General features: G+C 39.4%; 1 protein-coding gene across 1 annotated transcript in view; it reads right to left on the bottom strand.

Annotated features, from left to right (window-relative positions):
• DPY19L2 (dpy-19 like 2) overlaps positions 1–15,732 on the bottom strand; it is a 90,045-nt gene extending 74,313 nt beyond the window's left edge. The window contains 4 exon segments of the mRNA NM_001206782.1: positions 3,058–3,195; positions 9,920–10,007; positions 11,866–11,890; positions 15,206–15,732. Coding sequence (NP_001193711.1) covers positions 3,058–3,195; positions 9,920–10,007; positions 11,866–11,890; positions 15,206–15,587 — 633 coding nt within the window. The 5' untranslated portion in view covers positions 15,588–15,732.
• Between the last annotated feature and the right edge of the window lie 7,903 nt (positions 15,733–23,635).

Raw genomic sequence — 23,635 nt, 5'->3', positions numbered from 1 at the left:
ATACTAACGCATATATATATGGAATTTAGAAAGATGGTAACAATAACCCTGTATACAAGACAGCAAAAGAGACACAGATGTATAGAACAGTCTTTTGGACTCTGTGGGAGAGGAAGAGGGTGGGATGATTTGGGAGAATGGCATTGAAATATGTATAATATCATATATGAAACGAGTTGCCAGTCCAGGTTCGATGCACAATACTGGATGCTTGGGGCTGGTGCATTGGGACGACCCAGAGGGATGGTATGGGGAGGGAGGAGGGAGGAGGGTTCAGGATGGGGAACACATGTATACCTGTGGCAGATTCATTTTGATAAATGGCAAAATCAATACAATAAAGTTAATTATAATAAAATTTAAAAAAATAAAAATTAAAAAAGAAACTTTTCTTTTTACTCTTAATTGATCTAAAGTATAATAGCTTTGTTCAAAATTATAATAGCAGCAGTGTATTCTTTATGCATTGTTATGCATGTACTTATGTATAATAAACATAAATGACAGCAATGATTCAGGGTTGGAAGGAGGAATTAGAATTACTTTGTGATTAGAAGGTCCTCACACACACACACACTGCCCTGAAAGTGGTTTAGTGTTATCTAAAAGTGATCTTGGATTCATTTTAAATGTATACTGCAATCTCTAGGTCAACCACCAAAAAAAGTTAAAAAAAATTATTATAACTAATACAGTAAGAAAGAGAAAATGAAATAATATAAAATGCTCAGAACCACAAAAGGCATGAGAAGAGTGGACTCAAAATAGGAACAAAACACAAGGGCAACAAATATAAAATATTGTAGCAACAAATATAGTTGCTATCAATCTATGTCAATAATTACTTAGAACATCAATGGTCTAAATGCACCAATCAAGAGACAGAGATTATCAGAGTAAATCAGAAAATCAAGACTCAAACATACTTTGTCTAAACTAACTTTAAATATAAAGACACATATAGATTAAGAGTAAATGAAGAGGACTTCCCTGGTGGTCCAGTAGTTAAGAATCCGCCTGCCAATGCAGGGAGCATAGGTTTGATCCCTGGTTGGGGAAGATTCCATGTGCCACAGAGCAACTAGGCCTGTGAGCCACAACTACGAAAGCCCATGTACCCTAGAGCCCATCCTCTGCAACAAGAGAAGCCGCCGCAATGAGAAGCCTATGTACCACAAACCAGAGTAGCCCCACCTGCCCCAACTGGAGAAAGCACTTGTACAGCAACAAAGATCCAGTGCAGCCAAAAATAAAATAAATATGTTTTAAAAAGAGCAAATTAATAAAGTAAGATATACTATGTAAAAACTAATTAAAAGAAAAATCAGAGTAGCTGTACTAATTTCAGACAGAGCAAAACTTCATGAAAAGTTATCAGGGATAAAAAGTGGTATTAGATAATGATAAAGAACGTGAATGTGAACGTGAACGTGAAGTCACTCAGTCGTGTCCGACTCTTTGCGACCCCATTGACTGCAGCCTACCAGGCTCCTCTGTCCATGGGATTTTCGGGCAATGGTACTGGAGTGGATTGCCATTTCCTTCTCCAAGGGATCTTCCCAACCCAGGGATCAAACCTGGGTCTCCCGCATCGTAGACAGACGCTTTACCGTCTGAGCCACCAGGGAAGTCCTAATGATAAAGGTGTCAGTTCTAAAAGGAGACATGGCAATCCTCAATGTGCCTGCAAGTAACAACGGGGCATAAATAAAATCAATAAGCCTCCAGCCAGGCTAAGAAAAAAAGAGGAAGAACACAAATTACTAATATCAGAAATGGAAGAGAGGTCATCCTCATAGATTTCATAGACATTAAAAGGATAGTAAAGGAATAATGAACCTCATTCCATAGTTCATCAGGCACTCTATCTATCAGATCTAGGCCCTTAAATCTATTTCTCACTTCCACTGTATAATCACAGATGGTGACTGCAGCCATGAAATTAAAAGACACTTACTCCTTGGAAGGAAAGTTATGACCAACCTAGATAGCATATTCAAAAGCAGAGACATTACTTTGCCAACAAAGGTTCGTCTAGTCAAGGCTATGGTTTTTCTTGTGGTCATGTATGGATGTGAGAGTTGGACTGTGAAGAAGGCTGAGTGCTGAAGAATTGATGCTTTTGAACTGTGGTGTTGGAGAAGACTCTTGAGAGTCCCTTGGACTGCAAGGAGATCCAACCAGTCCATTCTGAAGGAGATCAGCCCTGGGATTTCTTTGGAAGGAATGATGCTAAAGCTGAAACTCCAGTACTTTGGCCACCTCATGCAAAGAGTTGATTCATTGGAAAAGACCCTAATGCTGGGAGGGATTGGGGGCAGGAGGAGAAGGGGACGACAGAGGATGAGACGGCTGGAAGGCATCACTGACTCGATGGACATGAGTCTCAGTGAACCTCGGGAGTTGGTGATGGACAGGGAGGCCTGGCATGCTGCAATTCATGGGGTCACAAAGAGTTGGACATGACTGAACGACTGATCTGATCTGATCTCTGAAAGGAATAATGGGGCTTCCCTGGTGGCTCAGTGGTAAAGAATCCATCTGCCAATGCAGGAGACATGGGTTTGATCCCTGCATCAGGGAGATCCCCTGGAGAAAGAAATGCCAATCCATTTAGGTATTCTGGCCTGGAAAATCTCATGGACAGAGGAGCCTGGCAGGCTATAGTCCATGGGGTTTCAAAAGAGTTGGACCTGACTGAGCAACTAAATCACCACAACAAAAGGAATAATGAACAATCCTATGCCCACAAATGTGATAACCTATGAACCATCTCCATCTGTGAATCCGTGGCTCCTTCCCATCTGGCTTGTCTATTACACTGGCTATTACTGCTATACTAAGGTTCTATTCTTTAAGTTCATGTGAGAATAATTTCTGGGATTTTTTTTATTTAGGAAAGGAACTTTTGATGTGGTGCTCAACTATAAGGACACATACAGCAATCAATAAACTTTATAGATCCCTTCCTTCCTATAACATCATCATGTGGTTATAACTTCTATCTGATAAAAAAAGAAACCCCTCTACAAACATTTGTCCCAGAACATTGCTTACCTCTGGATAAAGATGGAAGCGTTTCACTGTATTAATTACAAGAGGATATTCAGTGAGCCTGTCATTCATAATCATCCATAGTCCTTGCAAAAATGAAGGTGCTTCAACAATGGTCTTGAAGTAGGAATAATAAAGTCCCTTTTAAAAAGTATAAATTGTTAACATAAGTAAAATTTTAAAATACTTACTTTTCTAACTCTTTTTAGACAATTTACTCTGAAAAGGAAAAAAAGACTGATAATAAGACTCCCTAATTTCTACTTACTACTGCATTCTTCAATGCAAACAAAAGCATACCTTTTCAGGTCATCACTATACTATTCTTTCATATTTTCCATAGGTTCGAAAGAGTTAAAGGGATGTATTCAACGTTTTAAGAATTTTTCTAACCGTACCTTATAATAAGTAAGCAATACATTTTAATTCTACCAAGCCTGACTTTACCCCCGTATTGTGAGACACCTAGAGGCTGAGATCTGATAATTCTGGCATAGGTATGACTTTGTGTCATTGTATGTGTACAACTTTGCATAACTACTTATATTTCTCCAACCCTTTAGAAATAATAAATGATGGTCACAAGGGCATCAGATGGTACTTCATGCTTTCCTTTGCCTTCCAGTTCCATTGACTGGCTCTGCACAAAGTGAAAGCTAACTGTGAGCTCCTGTTCATGACCGAAATGTTGTCCTGAAAGAGGGGCTATTCTAGTGCATGACTACAGCATGTGAAATGATTTTTTTATTAGGCTAGTAAAATTGCTATTTAAAATTCAAAGACTAACAAAAGTATGCTGCTTCATATTACTTGCTCATCAATTTCCTGCTTTCTTTCCTAAAAACTAAAGGGCAACATAGTTTGTAATATATGTTCCTCTCAAAAATCATTAAAAGGAACCTTCAACTCTACACTCATTCTGGCTTCATACAACTATAAGGTACTTTATTTTTTACAGATTAAGCAACAGTAGTGACTAATAAAATTAAAGATTTGTTTTAACTAATATCTGAAAGGGCACTTCTTCATAATTTTAATTAGTATCAATAGAGCAAGTTCATATAAGGATCTTTCCTTTTTGCTTATGAGAGAAACAAGGCAATACAACGAAAAGATATCTAATATGCATGTCTGTACTAACAGAAAGAGGAAACATACACATTTTTATTAATAAGTTATTATTTTTGTGTCTGGTACTGTGCTACTTGCTTCATTCATTTTCTCTTTCTTCATTTTCAATAAAATCCTGTAAGGCTGGCATTATTTCTAATTAACAGATGAGACTGATAATCAGACAACTTACTCATCATTATACAACAAAGCATAGAACTGATATCTGAATCTAGTGATCTGTCATTGAAGCCCAGACGCCGACACAGCTACAGTTTTCAGTTCAGTCGCTCAGTTGTGTCTGACTCTTTGCGACACCATGAACTGCAGCACGCCAGGCCTCCCTGTCCATCACCAACTCTTTATTAAATAATATTTTATATCCTCTCTTTGGAAATAACACCTATAAGATATTAAAAATTCAAATGCCATACAAATGCTAACATGTCCAACTCTTCGAAGCTTTTAAGTGGCTATACGGAGAGAGATTTAAAAAGCAATGCCTGAGATACCTAGACGAGGCACATGTATAGAAGTCACTAAGGAGCTAGGTGAGAAAACAGTGGGAGTGGGGAGTTATGTGCTTAACAGGTACAGTCTATTTGGGATAATAAAGTTCTGGAGATGGATGAGGGTTAATGGTTGCACAATGTAAGTGTGTTTAATGCCATAGAAATATATACTTAGAAATAATTGAAATGGTAAGTTTTGCTAATTTTAATTCTTTAATTAAAAACTTTAATTAAGTCACAATTAAAGGCAAACAAAGGAGAAAGCAATGGCAACCCACTCCAGTACTCTTGCCTGGAAAATCCCACGGATGGAGGAGCCTTGGAGGCTGCAGTCCATGGGGTCACGAAGAGTCAGACACGACTGAGCGACTTCATTTTGACTTTTCACTTTCATGCATTGGAGAAGGAAATGGCAACCCACTCCAGTGTTCTTGCCTGGAGAATCCCAGGGATGGGGGAGCTTGGTGGGCTGCCGTCTCTGGGGTCGCACAGAGTTGGACATGACTGAAGCGACTTAGCAGCAGCAGCAGCAGCAAAGGCAAACAAAAGAGCCAATTTCAGCTCTTCTCTTGGCCCCTGATTAGCACATCTGGACACCTGGCTTCTCTTAATTGTAAATTTCTGCAACTTGGGCTTTCTTTATCCCATTTAACCCCAACAACAATTATGTAAGATACAGTAGATTACATTATCCATTTTACGGATTTGGTGTCAAAAGAACAAAAAAAGTATTAAAGAAATGATATCAAAAGTTCTTTAAAAGAGATTATCTCTAAAAGAGATTATTTGGAAATAAAGAGAGCTTAAAAAATAAATTTAAAGTGCCAGCTAAAACTGACCAACTCTACCCCAAGAGAAAGCAATTTCCAAGAATTCTGATAGGTCAGTATCACTTCTTAAACTTTGTTTTCCTTTCCTCAGCTATTAAAATTGATCTTTCAGTTAAGTTCAGTTCATTCAGTCGTGTCTGACTCTTTGCGACCCCATGAATCACAGCACGGCAGGCCTCCCTATCCATCACCAACTCCTGGAGTTCACCCAAACTCATGTCCGTCGAGTCGGTTGATGCCATCCAACCATCTCATCCTCTGTCATCCCCTTCTCCTCCCGGCCCCAATCCCTCCCAGCATCAGAGTCTTTTCCAATGAGTCAACTCTTCACATGAGGTGGCCAAAGTACTGGAGTTTCAGCTTCAGCATCAGTGCTTCCAATGAACACCCAGGACTGATTTCCTTTAGAATGGACTGGTTGGATTTCCTTGCAGTCCAAGGGACTCTCAAGAGTCTTCTCCAACACCACAGTTCAAAAGCATCAATTCTCCGGCACTCAGCTTTCTTCACAGTCCAACTCTCACATCCATACATGACCACTGGAAAAACGATAGCCTGGACTAGACGGACCTTTGTTGGCATTGCAAAGTCTCTGCTTTTTAATATGCTGTCTAGGTTGGTCATAACTTTTCTTCCAAGGAGTAAGCATCTTTTTATTTCATGGCTGCAGTCACTATCTGCAGTGATTTTGGAGCCCCCCAAAATTTATATATTAAAAAAAAAAAACTAAAAAAAAAAGTCTCACACTGTTTCCATTGTTTCCCCATCTATTTCCCATGAACTGATGGGACCAGATGCCATGATGTTAGTTTTCTGAATGTTGAGCTTTAAAGCCAACTTTTTCACTCTCCTCTTTCACTTTCATCAAGAGGCTTTTCAGTTCCTCTTCACTTTCTGCCATAAGGGTGGTGTCATCTGCATATCTGAGGTTATTGATATTTCTCCCAGAAATCTTGATTCCAGCTTGTGCTTCTTCCAGCCCAGCGTTTCTCATGATGTACTCTGCATAGAAGTTAAATAAGCAGGGTGACAATATACAGCCTTGACATACTCCTTTTCCTATTTGGAACCAGTTTGTTGTTCCATGTCCAGTTCTAAGTGTTGCTTCCTGACCTGCATATAGGTTTCTCAAGAGGCAGGTCAGGTGATCTGGTATTCCCATCTCTTTCAGAATTTTCCACAGTTTATTGTGATCCACACAGTCAAAGGTTTTGGCATAGTCAATAAAGGAGAAATAGATCTTTTCCTGGAACTCTCTTGCTTTTTCGATGATCCAGCAGATGTTGGCAATTTGATCTCTGGTTCCTCTGCATTTTCTAAAACCAGCTTGAACATCTGGAAGTTCACAGTTCACGTATTGTTGAAGCCTGGCTTGGAGAATTTTGAGCATTACTTTACTAGCATGTGAGATGAGTGCAATTGTGCAGTAGTTTGAGCATTCTTTGGCCATTGCCTTTCTTAGGGACTGGAATGAAAACTGACCTTTTCCAGTCCTGTGGCCACTGCTGAGTTTTCCAAATTTGCTGGCATATTGAGTGCCAGCACTTTCACAGCATCATCTTTCAGGATTTGAAATAGCTCAACTGGAATTCCATCATCTCCACTAGCTTTGTTCGTAGTGATGCTTTCTAAGGCCCACTTGACTTCAAAGTCCAGGATGTCTGGCTCTAGGTGAGTATCACACCATCGTGATTATCTGGGTCATGAAGATCTTTTTTGTACAGTTCTTCTGTGTATTCTTGCCACCTCTTCTTAATATCTTCTGCTTCTGTTAGGTCCATACCATTTCTGGCCTTTATTGAGCCCATCTTTGCATGAAATGTTCCCTTGGTATCTCTGATTTTCTTGAAGAGATCTCTAGTCTTTCCCATTCTGTTGTTTTCCTCTATTTCTATGCATTGATCGCTGAGGAAGGCTTTCTTATCTCTCCTTGCTATTCTTTGGAACTCTGCATTCAGATGCTTTATCTTTCCTTTTCTCCTTTGCTTTTCGCTTCTCTTTCCACAGCTATTTGTAAGACCTCCTCAGACAGCCATTTGCTTTTTTACATTTCTTTTCCATGGGGATGGTCTTAATCCCTGTCTCCTGTACAATGTCACAAACCTTCATCCATAGTTTATCAGGCACTCTTATCTATCAGATCTAGGCCCTTAAATCTATTTCTCACTTCCACTGTATAATCATAAGGGATTTGATTTAGGTCATACTTGAATGGTCTAGTGGTTTTCCTGACTGTCTTCAATTTCAGTCTGAAATTGGCAATAAGGAGTTCATGATCTGAGCCACAGTCAGCTCCTGGTCTTGTTTTTGCTGACTGTATAGAGCTTATCCATCTTTGGCTGCAAAGAATATAATCAATCTGATTTGTGTTGACCATCTGGTGATGTCCATGTGTAGAGTCTTCTCTTGTGTTGTTGGAAGAGGGTGTTTGCTATGACCAGTGCGTTCTCTTGGCAAAACTCTATTAGCCTTTGCCCTGCTTTATTCTGTATTCCAAGGCCAAATTTGCCTGTTACCCCAGGTGTTTCTTGACTTCCTACTTTTGCATTCCAGTCCCCTATAATGAAAAGGACATCTTTTTTGGGTGTTAGTTCTAAAATGTCTTGTAGGTCTGCATAGAGCCATTCAACTTCAGTTTCTTCAGTGTTACTGGTTGGGGCACAGGCTTGGATTACTGTGATATTGAGTGGTTTGCCTTGGAAACGAACAGAGATAATTCTGTCGTTTTTAAGATTGCATCCAAGTGCTGCATTTCAGACTATTCTGTTGACCATGATGGCTACTCCATTTCTTCTAAGGGATTCCCGCCCACAGTCGTAGATATAATGGTCATCTGAGTTAAATTCACCCATCCAGTCCATTTTAGTCCGCTGATTCCTACAATGTCGATGTTCACTCTTGCCATCTCCTGTTTGACCACTACCAATTTGCCTTGATTCATGGACCTAACATTTCAGGTTCCTATGCAATATTGCTCTTTACAGTTCGGACCTTGCTTCTATCACCAGTCACATCCACAACTGAGTATTGTTTTTGGTTTGGCTCCATCCCTTCATTCTTTCTGGAGTTATTTCTCCACTGATCTCCAGTAGCATATTGGGCACCTACCGACCTGGGGAGTTCCTCTTTCAGAGTCCTATCATTTTGCTTTGATATTCTAGCAATTGATCTTTACTATCTTATAAAGAAGTCTGCCTGTAGGAAAGGAAGAGAATGTGACAAAAGAATCCTGAAACACTTTTCTGTGGTATATATTTTATTTTTTAGATTCCATATATCAAAATAAGTGGTAAAATTAGAAAGGAATAGCTGGATCATATTTTTAGTTTTTTCAGAAGCTTGTACACTGTTTTCCACAGTGGCTGCACCAATTTACATTCCCATCAACAGGGTAGGAGAGTGTCCTTTCTTCCAAATTTCATCGACATTTGTCATTTGTAGACATTGCAATGGTAGCCATTCTGACTGTGGTGAGGTGGTATCTCATTGTGGTTTTGACTTGCACTTCCCTAACAATTTGTGATGTTGAGCATCTTTTCATGTGCCTGTTAGCCACCTGTATGTTTTCTTCAGAAAAAGTTTACTCACGTCTTCTGTCAATTTTTCAAAAATTTTTTATATTGAGTTGTATGAACTGTTTATGTATTTTGGATATTAACCAGTTATCAGTCACAGCATTTACAAGTATTTTCTCCCATCCAGTAGATTGTCTTTTAGTTTTGAGAATGGTTTCTTCAGCTCCCCCAAAGCTTTTAGGTTTTACTAGGCTCTATTTATTTATTTCTGCTTTTATTTATTTTGCCTTAGGAGACAGATCCAAAAATAAATACTGCTGCAATTTATGTCAAACCGTGTTCTGCCTATGTTCTCTTCTGGGAGATTTATGGTTTCAGGTCTTACATTTAGGTCTTTAATCCATTTTGACTGTACTCTTGCTTACAAAGTGAGGACTAAAACACTTTTTATTTAAATAATAAACCTATAGGCCAGATTTCAAAAACAAACCTATGGTTACCAAAGGGGAAATGTGGGTGAAGGACAGGGAGAGATAAATTAGGAGCTTGGGATTAACATACACACATTACTATATATAAAATAGATAACCAACAAGGACTTATTATATAGTACAGAGAACTCTATTCAATATTCTGTAATAATCTACAGAAGTAAAGAATCCGAAAAAGAATGAATATATGTATATTTATAACTGAATCAGTTTGCTATACATCTGAAACACAACATTGTAAGTCAACTATGTCCTAATAAAATTCTTTTTAAAAACAGCAAAAATAAAATAAACCTAAAATAGTGTGAGAAACAGTACAATTCACCAAAATTCATTTCAGATCCTAATATATTTGCACCTTACTATTCTTAAATTACAAATGAATTCATTAGAAGAAAGAACCTAACCATTTCAGTGCGAAAAGTCATCTCCCGTTCTAAGGCTGAGAGGTGAGAAAAATGACGATCATTTTCAAAAAGTGTTATCAAATGTACCCTAGAAGAAAAATAACATGTTTCAAAAACAGGGCTAAACTATTATAAACAAAGTATAAAAACCATAAGAAGAACAAAGAATAAATTTTTACAATAAATATTGAGATAACTTTATAGTTTGTCAATTTGTAAATTTTTAGGGATTTATAATCCAGCACTATAACACAGATAATTGTGTATTTCCCCTTCCTGGATCACTGCCTTGTCATGGTGAAGGGGCTGGCGTAACTCAATGAAGGTATAAGCCATGCCGTGTAGGGTCACCCAAGATGGATGGATCATAGTGGAGAGTTCTAACAAAACATGATCCACTGGAGCAGGGAGGCCTGGCAAGTTGCAGTCCATGGGGTCGCAAAGAGTCGGGCATGACTGGGAGACTGAACAACAACAATTGTTGATCTAAAACTCTTGTAGATTTCTCCATCATTCTTCCCATTCCAGGCATCTAAATCAGAACTGAGGCATGCTTTTGTTTATCTGTTATGTTTTACAAGTGTTTCTAATGTACCAGGTTTGGGAAATATCTCTTAACTGTTGAAAAGATTTAGAATATAATTTTAAATAAAATTATTTTAGGTTAAATAAATTTTTTAGTAAGTAGAACACTACATAAAGTGCCAAAGAAAACAGGACTGTACTTCAAGATATTTCATCAGTACAACTAAAATAAATAAATAAATAAACCCAGCTGTAGGTACTGAAACAGGAGCATAAGTGACAAGTAAAATTGTAGTGAGCAATTATACTGTCCTTAATTATACAGGAGATGCTTTCCAATGAAGTAGAAAATAAAACAAAATTCCATATGGCAACCGTGTCTTCCACTCACCTTCATTTATACTTAGGACATATACCAGGGTATCACAAGCTGTAGGAAATGTTTCTTAACATTACAGTCTTAGTTCTATTAACAACATCGAGATCTCCCTGCAGAATAATGGTCAGAAAAGCACTGTCCCAACAGGACGTGGGGTAGATCCCATTCTTCCCAAGAGCAGAAATCCTTGAGCTCAGGTAGAAATGAAGATATGTCAGAGGAAAATTATTTTACATATACTTTTTACAAATATATCATTTATGTAAAATAATGTGTATGTGTATGCACACTGAAAGGCTCATTTAATTCTGTATTACCATTACAGGGTGTTTATCTTCATTTCTACCTGATTTCCAATTGACAGGTGCTACTAAAACTTTACACAAACCCTAAGTTTATGTCACTGCCACCACCGCTGCTGCTGCTGCTGCTGCTAAGTCGCTTCAGTCATGTCCAACTCTGTGCGACCCCATAGATGGCAGCCCACCAGACTCCTCTGTCCCTGGGATTCTCCAGGCAAGTACACTGGAGTGGGTTGCCATTTCCTTCTCCAATGCATGCATACATGCTAAGTTGCTTCAATCATGCCCAACTCTGTTCGACCCCATGGACACCAGCCCACCAAGCTCCTCTGTCCACGGGATTCTCTAGGTAAGAATACTGGAGTGGGTTCCCATTTCCTTCTCCCTTATGTCACTAACAACTCTCAATTGCTAGAAAATGAGGAAGTTTTTTACATGAAATAAACATGAAAACCACACTACAAAAGCTAGATATTTAGGAAATACAGTGGTGAACCTTTTGGTAAAGCAAAAATATTTTAATTCATAAATTACTATTCCCATAATGCATTCATTTATAAATGTTTCACACATGAGGTTTTTAAAAGTTTTATACACACACACATATACATATGTTAACTGGTACACATATAGATATTCTATATACATAGCAAGCAGTTAATTTTTTATATATACAAACAGTGATGGTAATTTTTATAATCCAAATGTTTTTATTTATATCAAAATGAAACTAATCTTACCAGTGCAAAATTGCCACAAAGGCAGCTGGAAAAAGAAAAAAAAAAGGAAAAAGTCATTAACAGTTGCCTTTAAAATGACTACTTAATAACTTTTAAAACAAACACTGTAATGTTGGAATCTTCCAATCATGCTTCTCCAGCTCTTTTTCATATTCTCACCATCCTGAGCTCAGTCCTACCACTCCTCAACATTTCTCAGATGTCTAGTTTTATGTCACAATCAGCAAACTATGGTCTATGATCTGTCTGGTCTATTTTGTCTGCAAGCTAAAATGGTTGTTAATTTTTTTAAGGGTTGTAAAAAATAGGAAAGAAGAATAAATAACAAAGACTGTATGTGGCCTGAAGTTTAAAATTTTTACTACTTGGGTCTTTATAGAAAAAGTATATACTCACTACATATGTTAACTTTCCATCTAATACATGGTAATACTATGAACCACTTAAACATTAAACCTATACCTTCCCTCTCAACTCTGATAAGGTTTCATTAACTCTAAGATGGACAATGTCCTACTCAACTATATTTGTATCCTCTTTCTTATTCTCAAGGCAATTACTCTTAAAAATAATACTTAAGAAAAAATAAAATATCCTACTAAGTCCATCTAGCTTTCCAAAATCTTCAAAATATTAGTGTCTCTCACCCACTCCCCTTAACCCACATTCCCTACCCAACAAAATTGTAAGGTGTAATGATGTCAATACTGTAAATGCAAAGAAGGGCTTATCACAGCTCCTTCTAAAGTTGTGATTAAAAGCCTATCTCCTGTATCCTGCCTCTGTCAACTTCACCTCTGAAAGTGACCCAACCTTGTACCTTACTGACACAAAGACCATTTGATGCAAGCACTCTCAACATCTTATATCCATTTCAACATTTCTCTATATAGTGAGCTTTGCTTCTCTGTTCTCTACCATCTCACAACAGGAAGTATCTCTTCTCTTTTCTACTGATAGCTTCTCAAATTCATGCCTTTATCTCCATCCTTCCCAATTATTCCAAGACTGCACCATCAAGTATTCACTCTCTTCGAACCTCAATCTCACCCTCTCTCCTCGATCGTTCTCCTTCAGCCTTTCATATTCCCAGGCCTTAAAATACTTCTCTTGATATAGTAGACCTTCCAACTACAAAATATTCTCTTCTCCATCCCCTGCCATGTCTGACAAGATAATCAGCCAACTTCTTTAAAGTTCCTATAACTCTTAAATGACCAATGACCCTTCAGTTATCAACATCAACAGTCTCTTTCAATTCTCCTGCTTTTCAACCTCTCTGTAGAATTTCACCAGATTCTTAGATTTCTTTCTCTATCAAGACCCATCATACCAACCTACCAATTCATCCATTTTCTGACCATTTTGTTTTTATATGCTTCTCTGTTTTTTATTTTTCTCTTCTCTCTTAAAACTAAGTATGTAGGGGTTTTCCCAAGTATCTTTACTTTGCTCTCTTTTCTATCTTGGAAATCTCACTCAATGTCAATGTTTCAACTCACTTCTACATGAATAATTCCCAAATCTACAATCCTCATGCCTGACCAAATGTTCTCTCTTCCTCTCATCACATTCCTTTCCTCTTCTACCTCATCACATTCCTTTCCTCTACTACCTTATCACCTACCCAGGTCCTCTCAACATGTTTCCATCAACTTTCACCTCTGACTTCTCTTCTCCATTCCTACTGTCGCTACCCTCATTAAGACCACTGCTGCCTGGGGCTTCCCTGGTCCAGTGGTTAAGAGTCCACTCTGCAATGCAGGGATACCGGTTTGATCCCTGGTCCCAGAGGATCCCACATGCCACCGCAGAGCAACTAAGCCTGAGCACCGTAACTATGAGCCTGTGCTCTAGAGCCCGGAAGCTGCAGCTACTGAGCCCACATGTAGCAACTACCGAAGCCTTGGTGCCTAAAGCCTGTGCTCCCCAACAAGAGAAGCCAGTGTACCCCAACTAGAAAAAGTCCACATGCAGCAACAAAGACATTAACGCCAAAAAATAATAATAATAACATTAAAAAGACCATTATTGTCTGGATTTTAGCATTCAACTGTTTTTTTCTACCTCAGTCCGTATCCAGTCCATTTTACACACTGCTGTCAAATCAATCTCTCTGAAGCACACTTCTGATCCTATCACTCTATTTAAGTCATTCAATGTCAGTATCAAGAACATACTAAATGTCACAAAATTGTTCACTTTAAAAATGGTTAATTTTATGTTATGTGCATTTCACCTCATTCAAAAAAAAATTATTTTCCTAAAGAAAAGAACCCATCAGTGCCATCCTACTGAATGAAGTTCAAATGCCTTAAATGTAGACTTGAATTAGACTCCCCACGGCTGGTCCCAACCAATTTTTTGAACACTCTACGTTCTCTTTTGGACCCTTACTTTTATTTCATATTTTCTTACTTCCATGGCTCTGATTATGCTGTTCTATAGGCTTCTAATACTTGTTGTTTGTTCCACACATCCAAATATTACCCTTTTTTGGTCCCAATTAAAATCCCACATTTCCCGTAACTAGACATCTGACAAAATCTAAATATGAACCCCCATTATTTCTCAAGTATTGTCTACATGCTCCAAATGTGGAGATCCATTCTACTTTAACATCAGCAATCAACTTACGATGGAAAAGAAACCACAACTTACATTAGGAGATATCTATCTGTGTTTCAATATATAACAGCAGCCAGTCTGAGCAAGGACTAGGCTCAAAATTGCTCTTAATGAAAAAGCAAAATTTACATCTTCAAAAATTAGGAATGCAAATAAAGAAAAATCTTTCAAGGGCTTAAATAAGAAGGCAATTTAGGCATCAAGCTCCTCAGCAAGATGAAAGTAAATAGATACCAACATGGGGAAATATATTGCCTAATTTGATCCTATTTCCCCTGTGAAAGATTCTCAACTCATTAAAACCAACATATTATTTTGCTTCATTCAAGGTGCAGAAAAATATAAAGTCTGACCTCCCCCTCCCCCAAAGCTACCCTATCATTTTCACTAGGGATAAATGGCTGCCTTAAGATGACATTTTGTTGGTGACACATAAAGTTATCACTGTGCCTGCAAACCTTTGAAAATGTTTTAAAATAAGAACTAAGAGGGCTCGGAATTTTTGTCAGCAATTTTCTAGATACTGGAACTCGCCATTATTGCTGCCAGACTTGCTTGTTAAACTGATATTCAAGATTCATGGAAACCACGTCCAACCCTAGGATCAAGAGGGTACACGGGTCTCTCCATTGTGAGCCTAGTCGCCCGGGAGTGCTGGTGCCGGAGCTGTCGGGGCTCCTGCAAGGGGCTTTCCTCGGTCGGTTCCGCTCACCTATGCCGAAGGCCCCCTTGCCCGAGACCTGACGTCTTTGCAATAGTTGCGCTTTGTCCGAGAGCTGCTCCAGCAAAGAGCTGAGAAACGGAAAGCGGTCGTTCAGAAGATCGGTCCTTCTAACCATCTCCACTGGCACGCAATTCTGCGTTTTCAAGTTTCGGATCCTCTGCGGCGAATACTTCCGGGCGCCCCTTGTCAGGTTCCCCCTGCGTGTGCGCAAAGGCAGCTCCGGCCTTTTCACCTCCTCCTTCGGCTCCTTCTCCAACTCCCGCTCCCCAGATCCTGTGGCCCGGCGCCGCCGCCTAGACTGAGTGGAGCGGAGAAAGTGCGATGGCTCTGAAGCCGCACCTCTGAGCTTACTCCTCGTTTGCCCGACCATTTTCTCATAGTCCCCGTTCGGATGGGGCTGGTACTCTCTCCGGCGCCGGCCCGGCCTAGTCAGGCGAGGTCCGCAAGATGCCTGGCTCGGCTCACATTCTCAACGACTCGCCGCAGCGCCGTTGCAGGCTGCCCGGTCGTCAAGGCGACCGCGAAACAAAACCCAGGCTGCCTGGCGCCGCTCGTGCGCCGCTCACGCGCGCAGCCCCACGTGCGCTTATCCTGCGCACCCTGCCACGTGCACCTCCCACGCGTTCAGCCCCAGGTGCGCTTATCCAAAGCACCACGCGCAACCTCCCACGTGCGCTACCACGCCTGCAGCCCCACGTGCGCAGGTCCTTAGCACCGCCCCTCGCAGACCCTCCCACGTGCGCCCCCACGTGTCCATTCTGTAGTGAGCTGACTGCTCGGCGCTCCAAGCACGTCTCCACGCGCGTTTCCCAGCGCATCTTCTCACCTGCGCGGCTCAGCTGTCATACCTTGCTAGCGAACAAGACTGAAGAACTTTCTTCGTTTTAATTCCTTTCTTCGGGTTTAGCCTTAGCTTTGTTTTTGCCAAAAGGTTGTCTGTTTCAAGGTTATTAACAAAAAAGGAGACCTCAATTTTAAAAAGTAACAGTAGGGGGGAAAAAAAGCGAGGAAAGGAAGCGAGAGCCTGTGACGCGCCTGGCACTTATTAGGAGCGTCTCTCCTCGCCCCTTTGGAACACTTGGCTGGTATGGGACACCTAGAGTTCATCTCCTACACCGAGGCAGTGGCCCGACGCTGCAGGCAGCAGGTGGCAGAGCTGGCATGAACCCGGTGAGTCTAACCGCACAGCCTCAGGTTGAATGCGAATTCAGAGTTGTCCCCTTTGAGGACAGAGTTTATCCATCTATTCTGAAGTGAAATTGTGTCCCAAACCAGGTTGCTCAGAATTCCTCGGCAGTTGAGCGCGGAGCAGTGCTCAGCACTTTCCCCTTTCTGAACCAGAAACCACCGGGGACCACATAAAAGGAGAAACCCACAGTCACTGCAGAGCCATACGCGATGCCACAGCGACTGGCAAAGATGCACAGGGACCGTGGCGCTTGTCATGTCCTCTGCTCCCGGCCCTGCGGCCAGAGCCCACACCGCCTCACGTCCCATCTGTTTCCCGACGGATCCAACTCCCTAAAACCCCTTTCCCCCATCTGGTCTAGACGCCCTGCGGCTAGGTTAATTTCCCAGATGCCACACCGCTCAGAAATGCTTAGGACTCCCATTAGCCCATAAATAAAAGTTAAACTCCTTGGCTTGTTTATTGATACCTTTAGTAGCCTGCCCCATCTACCTATTCAACTTCAATTTCCCACGTCCCCGGACATAGATCTTCCTCTCCAGTCATTCCAAGTGAGGTCTTCAATGTGACTCTGTTAGTTAACTATCCCTTTACTCATACCCTAAAGCCCTCTTGAGTTCTCATCCGTTTTTGCCTACCTCTTTCAGTTTTGTTTCTTTCCAAGCCCCACCCGGTTTCTCCAGCCCAGGTTAATTTCCCTATTCTGCAGGTCTAAACCGGCAATGGCACCCCGCTCCAGTACTCTTGCCTGGAAAATCCCATGGACCGAGGATCCTGGTAGGCTGCAGTCCATGGGGTCGCTAAGAGTCGGACACGACTGAGCGACTTCACTTTCACTTTTCACTTTCATGCATTGGAGAAGGAAATGGCAACCCACTCCAGTGTTCTTGCCTGGAGAATCCCAGGGACAGGGGAGCCTGGTGGGCTGCCGTCTATGGGGTCGCACACGACTGAAGCGACTTAGCAGCAGCAGCAAACCAGTTACTGACAGCATTATTCATCTTGTCACTTAAATTAAGTAAGTGTTATTATTAATTTGCTGGTTTGTAAGATCTCCCCACCCCCCCAAGGAGCCTTTCTATGTTCCTGGCACTGTTTGCTGCTTTAAATGGTCAGGCATTTAGGGAATTACCTAACAGTCTAGCGGTTAGGACCCCGCTCTTTAATTGCCGAGGGCCCAGATTCAATCCTCACCCCCATCTCCACCCCCACCCCCTCGAGGCTAAAAAAATTAAAATGTTTTCGTATTTAATTGTATTTAATTCACACAGTAACTGTATGAATTAGGAAACCGTGGACTAAGGATGTAGTGATTTACCCAAGTTTTAACAACTGAAAAATTGTCCAACTCTGAGTTTAAAATACAAGGCACTTATGGGTGGTTGATAAAAATATATTATTTAAAAAATACGCAAATTCAAAAAATGCCTTATTTTTTCATATGAATATTCTAATATTGTTTTTGGAGTGCTATGATTTAATGAAAAGGAAATTATAGAATTATGTAAGACATGAATTGGGTGCATTTGCACCTTTATGTATGTATTAAATAGAGCATCTGGTTCTGGAGCTTTTTTATTTCTCTTTAATCTATCATTCGGAGAAGGCAATGGCAGTAATCTTGCCTGGAGAATCCCGTGGACAGAGGAGCCTGGTAGGCTGCAGTCCATGGGGTCTCTAAGAGTCCGACAAGACTGAGCGACTTCACTTTCACTTTTCACTTCCATGCATTGGAGAAGGAAATGGCAAACCACTCCAGTGTTCTTGCCTGGAGAATCCCAGGGACGGGGGAGCCTGGTGGGCTGCCATCTATGGGGTCGCACAGAGTCGGACACGACTGAAGCGACTTAGCAGCAGCAGCAATCTATCATTATTGGTATATTTACAGGTTACTACTTCTGGTATCAGTTTGGGGAATTTATATTTTCCAACAGACATTTCAAGTCAACTGAATTATACACTCTTTTACCTGAAATCGATATGGTCACCTGTGCCTTTTCTAAAAATCAGTGTTTTCCCAAATAATCTGTTTATTCTTCAACGCTGTGATTTTTCCTAGATGTGTTTAAGTTGTATCTTGTTGAATATTTTCAAAGGTAATTTGAGGGTCCCTGTTGATAGATTATCTACTTAAGTGATTTTATGTTTTACATCTTTGTTTTTTGTGAGGAGTGGGTAGTTTTCTGGGAGCAAAGAGTGGCTGCTACAGGGATGTTGGCCAAATGTCATTTTCAGGGACATTTTCTTGTATAACTCTGAACTGAAATTTCTGATTTTGGTCTTTTCTTCAGTCTGTTTTGTCTGTTTCTTACGTTTCTCTCTTTGCGAATTTGTTTCTTCGAGTTTCCTGTTGTCTTTTGGATCACTCCATGTGCAAACAGAATAAAGCATATGCTTATCCTTGGTCTAGCCCTCAAAGGTTCAAATCTGGTCATGTTCTCCATTTAAAAAATAATTTTTATGATGTTCATTGTACTATTATTTACATAAGTGAAAATTAGAACTCCCATGTCAAACAGTGAATTACAGAACACCGATGATGGTGAAGCATTGCTAAATTGAATAAAGCAATTTTAAATGAATACTTAACAGTATAGGAAAATACTTATAGTGTTAAAGATGGGCTTACTGGGTGGAGCTAATGGTAAAGAACCTGCCTGCCAGTGCAGGAGATGCCGGAGATGTGGGTCTATCCCTGAGTCAGAAAGATCCCCTGGAGGAAGGCATGGCTACTACTCCAGTATTCTTACCTAGAAAATCCCATGGACAGAGAAGCCTGGCAGACTACAGTCCATAAAGTCACAAAAAGCTGGACATGATTGGGTAATTTAGCATGCATATAGTGTTAAAGGTAAAATAAGCAGTGTATATATGATTCAGTGTATAGTAAACACATAGAATTAACTGTGTTCCATGGACTTCCCTGGTGGCTCAGTTGGTAAGGCATCTGCCTGCAATGCAGGAGACCTGGCTTTGATCCCTGGGTCGGGAAGATCCCCTGGAGAAGGAAATGGCAACCCACTCCAGTGCTCTTGCCTGGAAAATCCCATGGATGGAGGAACCTACATAGGTTTAACATAGAAGTAACCCCATACATAGGAGTAACCCCATAGGCTACAGTCCATGGGGTTGCAAAGAGTCAGACACAAATTGAGTGACTTCACATACTCCCCTCTAAATCTTTTACATAGAAGACTCATATATGGAAAATTACCAGTGTGTGACCTTTAGTTTAGTAACTTAGTCACTCTAATATTTATATCCTGATCTGAAAAATGCTGAAGCACTTAAAGCATAGTAAAGCATCTAAAAGAGTACATGCTTACTTTTAAAATTGTTACTATATCTTGGGGACTTACCTGGTGGTCCGGTGGTTAAGACTCCAAGCTCCCACTGCAAGGGGCAGGGCTTTGATTCTTGGTCAGGGAACTAAGATCATACATGTCGTACATTATGACCAAAAAATAAGATAAAGTGCTCTGGAGTGACCATATTTAGAGTATGCTGATAAGTATTACTTCCAATTAATGTTTTGCTCACCTATATTTTTGTCATTAGTTTTATGTTAGTTCTATTGTTAAACAGTAATAAGAATTCTGTGCTCACTAGTTAACTGAGAAAACTGAGAGTTGCCTAAATGATTTTGCGTTCTCTCAGTAAGGGGAGGGATAGATTGTGTATGTGAGGGGAAACATGACACTCAGTTTTATTCTGTTGAACAGAATCATGGCATGTTTTCATCTTGTATAACGTCCCTAACAGTGTTCATTTATTTTGAGCTAGCTATTTTGGACACAGTTGTTGCAGTCATATTTAGCTATATGCTTGTTAATAGCAATGACTTAAATCAGTATTCCTGATACTTATTTTCTGCTGAACTGACAGTGCATTATAATTTTATATAATGCAGTATATTCTCAAATTATTTTTTTCTCTTTGAAATGAAGATAATACGTGATTTAGCAAATTGTTTCCCTCACATAGAGATTTTCCAGGCATCTATGTCTAAAACGTGTCTCAAGTTTTCTTTTAGTAAAGCAGTTGCTTCTTTATGCCAAAATGCAGTGAAACTGTAAAACCTGAAGATGGCAGTAATGACTTGTAAATCAGGATTTTAACAATTAACAGAAGTTTTTTAGTTCATTTTTTTAAATATGAAAAAATCACTGTTATTGTACATCAGTTAACTAAATAGGAAATGTAGGGAAATTCCAAATTAATCCATCATAAAGATATTACATTGTGTATTTCATATATCAAAATAATTAAGATATTCATCATGGCCAGTGTTTGGTTTTCACAAATAATAATGATTTTGCTTTCATTGAGTCAGATATTTTTAATCAAGTTTAAGTGTTTTAACTTTGCACAAATATATAGATATAAATTTAAGTGGATAGTTGAGTTACATCTATATCTAGCTTAGTTATATGGATCTGGAAAGATTGAGATAATAAAGTGAATATTGCTTTGAAAATATTATACAAGTTGATAATTTAGAATACTAATTTCACTTTAATAATATGCATACAAAATGGGGTTTTATTTGTGCTATTTCACAGTTTCGTATACATTACTTTTTTCCCCCTCTTTAAAGAGTTGGAATTGGCATCAAAGTGTTTACCTCTAGTCTGTCATCATTAACTAGTCCTAAAGATGAGAGCAAAATTCTTAGGATCTCATGATTATATTAACTATTACTGAGCCACATATCCAAGATTTTTTCAGAGCATTTAGATTTAGTTATTTTATTCATTTCAATTAAGTTTTTAAAAGATGGACTGAATGAGATTCATTTTCTATACTTTTGCAAGACTTCCTATAAATTCACAAAGATGAAAAAAATTCTGTTTATTCATGTATCTCTGTATTTGCTTCAAAAATAGAATAACCATAGACTCAGTTTTCTTGGTGGCTGTTTATTTTCTGATTGGTCTGTTTCATATATGTTAAAAGGTCCTTTCAAATTCATCTGCAGCAAGTTACTTCCACTAAAAGAAATGTCTTTGCACATGTATGTTTTATGAAACAACTTCAGTCTAAAGCATTACATATCTTGCATTGATTCATTTTTATATAGTGCATTTGCTGCTATGAATTACTTTATAGAGCCTGTTTCAATTCTAGTTTTATGCAGGTGCTTGTTCATAGAAGAAAATGGAAAGTCATCAAATTGCAGTGAAGCATACAGCTTGAATGTAAATACATCTGTATGTGATACTTTGTGTAAACACTGCCTTTTCATCCACAGGAGAAAAGATATCTTGTAATAAGTTGAAATTTCTGGAAGTTCTAGTCCTTCTGTGTCTGTGAGGGTCCTATTCTCCTTTTAAAACTGTCTCTCTCAACCACCCATACTGGTTAGTTCCCCAGGCCTATATCAGATGAAATGAGATCTGCTTGACCTTAAACAGCCTTTATATAGAAATATTTCATTCAGAGGAAGGAAGATAATCCAGTAATTAATTGGGAGAATTCCTTCACCTCCCCCACAGAGAGACCACCTGATTGTATAATATGTGCACACTGATGTGAGCAGAAGGGTACTTGGTAATCATTTTAAAATGACATAACCAATACATACACAACCACGGGCATGTATTTATGTCATACCCCCAAAGTCCATTTTTCCATGAACCCAATGATGATAGTTCCTTGAATAATTTCCAACATATGGATTTTAAAAAATTTACAACCAAAGTAACTAATACAAGAACTACTACAAATAAGCAAAAGTCTTAGACCATATTAAAGAATGGACTGTTGTTTATGTATGAGCAGCTTAGATGCAAAATATAGCAAAAAAAGAAGTGAAACATAAGACACGTGTGTGCTATGTTTTATATCTCACTTTAGATTGACTTAAAATTTAACTTGGATTATAACACAGTGGTAAAGAAATATCACAGTAGGACATTAGCCAGTATGTCTTGGCAATTTACTTCACCAGCTCTGATTTCTTCAACCATGAAATAAAGACTGTGGACTGCATAGCCTTATTACAGGGCTTCCGAATTGGTAAAGTGGCCCTAGTGGTAAGGAACCCACCTGCCAGTGCAGGAGACATTAAGAGACACAGGTTCAGTCCCTGGGTTGGGAAGATCCCCTGGAGGAGGGCATGGCAACCCACTCCAGTATTCTTGCCTGGAGAATCCCATGGACAAAGGAGCCTGGCAGGCTACAGTTCATGGGGTTGCAAAGAGTCAGACATAACTGAAGCCACTTAGCATGCACGCATAGCCTTATTTAAACTTTTAAACTTGATTCCAGTTAGTATTTGAACATACGTTTAGGTAGCTGGAAAAATATACATGTTGAGTTATATAGTGCCCTGTACCAAACTCCCTTGTTAACCATGCTTCTCTTCTCTCCTTACCTGTCTCTAGCTATGTGTTCAGATTCCACCTTGATGGTCTTACTCTCTGCAATCTACCCCTCAATTTGTTCCCTATCCTGTCCTTCGGTTGCTACACCTCTCACTGCCAACTCAGATGAACTAAGCCTATCTCACTCGACCTATTCAGCCCAGCCCCAACCTGGCCTCTACTGCATCCCTAAACTCTGTTCTGGTTCTTTCCTGATTCTATATGATGTCCAGTCTCTTAGATACAGTTGACTTCATTGTTCCTATTCTCTTAATTATGTCCATCCTTTAGAAGCCTAAGTGGCAACTAGTGTATAAAGGGAAGAGGAAACGTCCCTAAATAATAAGTGTTTTTATGAAGACCACCAAGGTCTTGCTTTGGACATCAGAGTCCTGCTTTCACATAAATATTGACTTGTTCTTCAAAGGTAAATGTGGAAGTTTAGAATTTCCTTCTTGTCATTGCTACAATCTGAAACTCTTGAGACTCATCAGTGACAATGTAAAATTCAGTAGGAGAAAAATTGTTGAGTTATTTGTTTATGTTTCTTAATTAAGATTATGTACCTGGAGACACAGAAGACAATGTATTGTATAAATCCACGTATATGAAATGCCCAGCAGAAGGATATTCAGAGAAACAGAAAGTAAAGGCAATGTAGGCCTTAATTTTTCTCTCTAAAATCTAGAAATATTTGTCATAGGGTTTAGCATAGAGTCTTAGTTATGAATACAGACAGGGTTTGAAACCTGGCTATCTCACTTACTTTGTAGGCCTATGAGCATTTAATTTCTCTATGCCTCAATTTTCTCATACCTCAAATGGGAATAATAATAGCACATGCCTCAAAGAGTTGTTGCAAAG

This window comes from Bos taurus, chromosome 4, assembly GCF_002263795.3.
Source record: "Bos taurus isolate L1 Dominette 01449 registration number 42190680 breed Hereford chromosome 4, ARS-UCD2.0, whole genome shotgun sequence".
NCBI classification, from domain to species: domain Eukaryota; kingdom Metazoa; phylum Chordata; class Mammalia; order Artiodactyla; family Bovidae; genus Bos; species Bos taurus.
The sequence above is the reverse complement of the archived record's forward strand: the minus strand, read 5'-3'. Positions and strand labels throughout refer to the sequence as shown.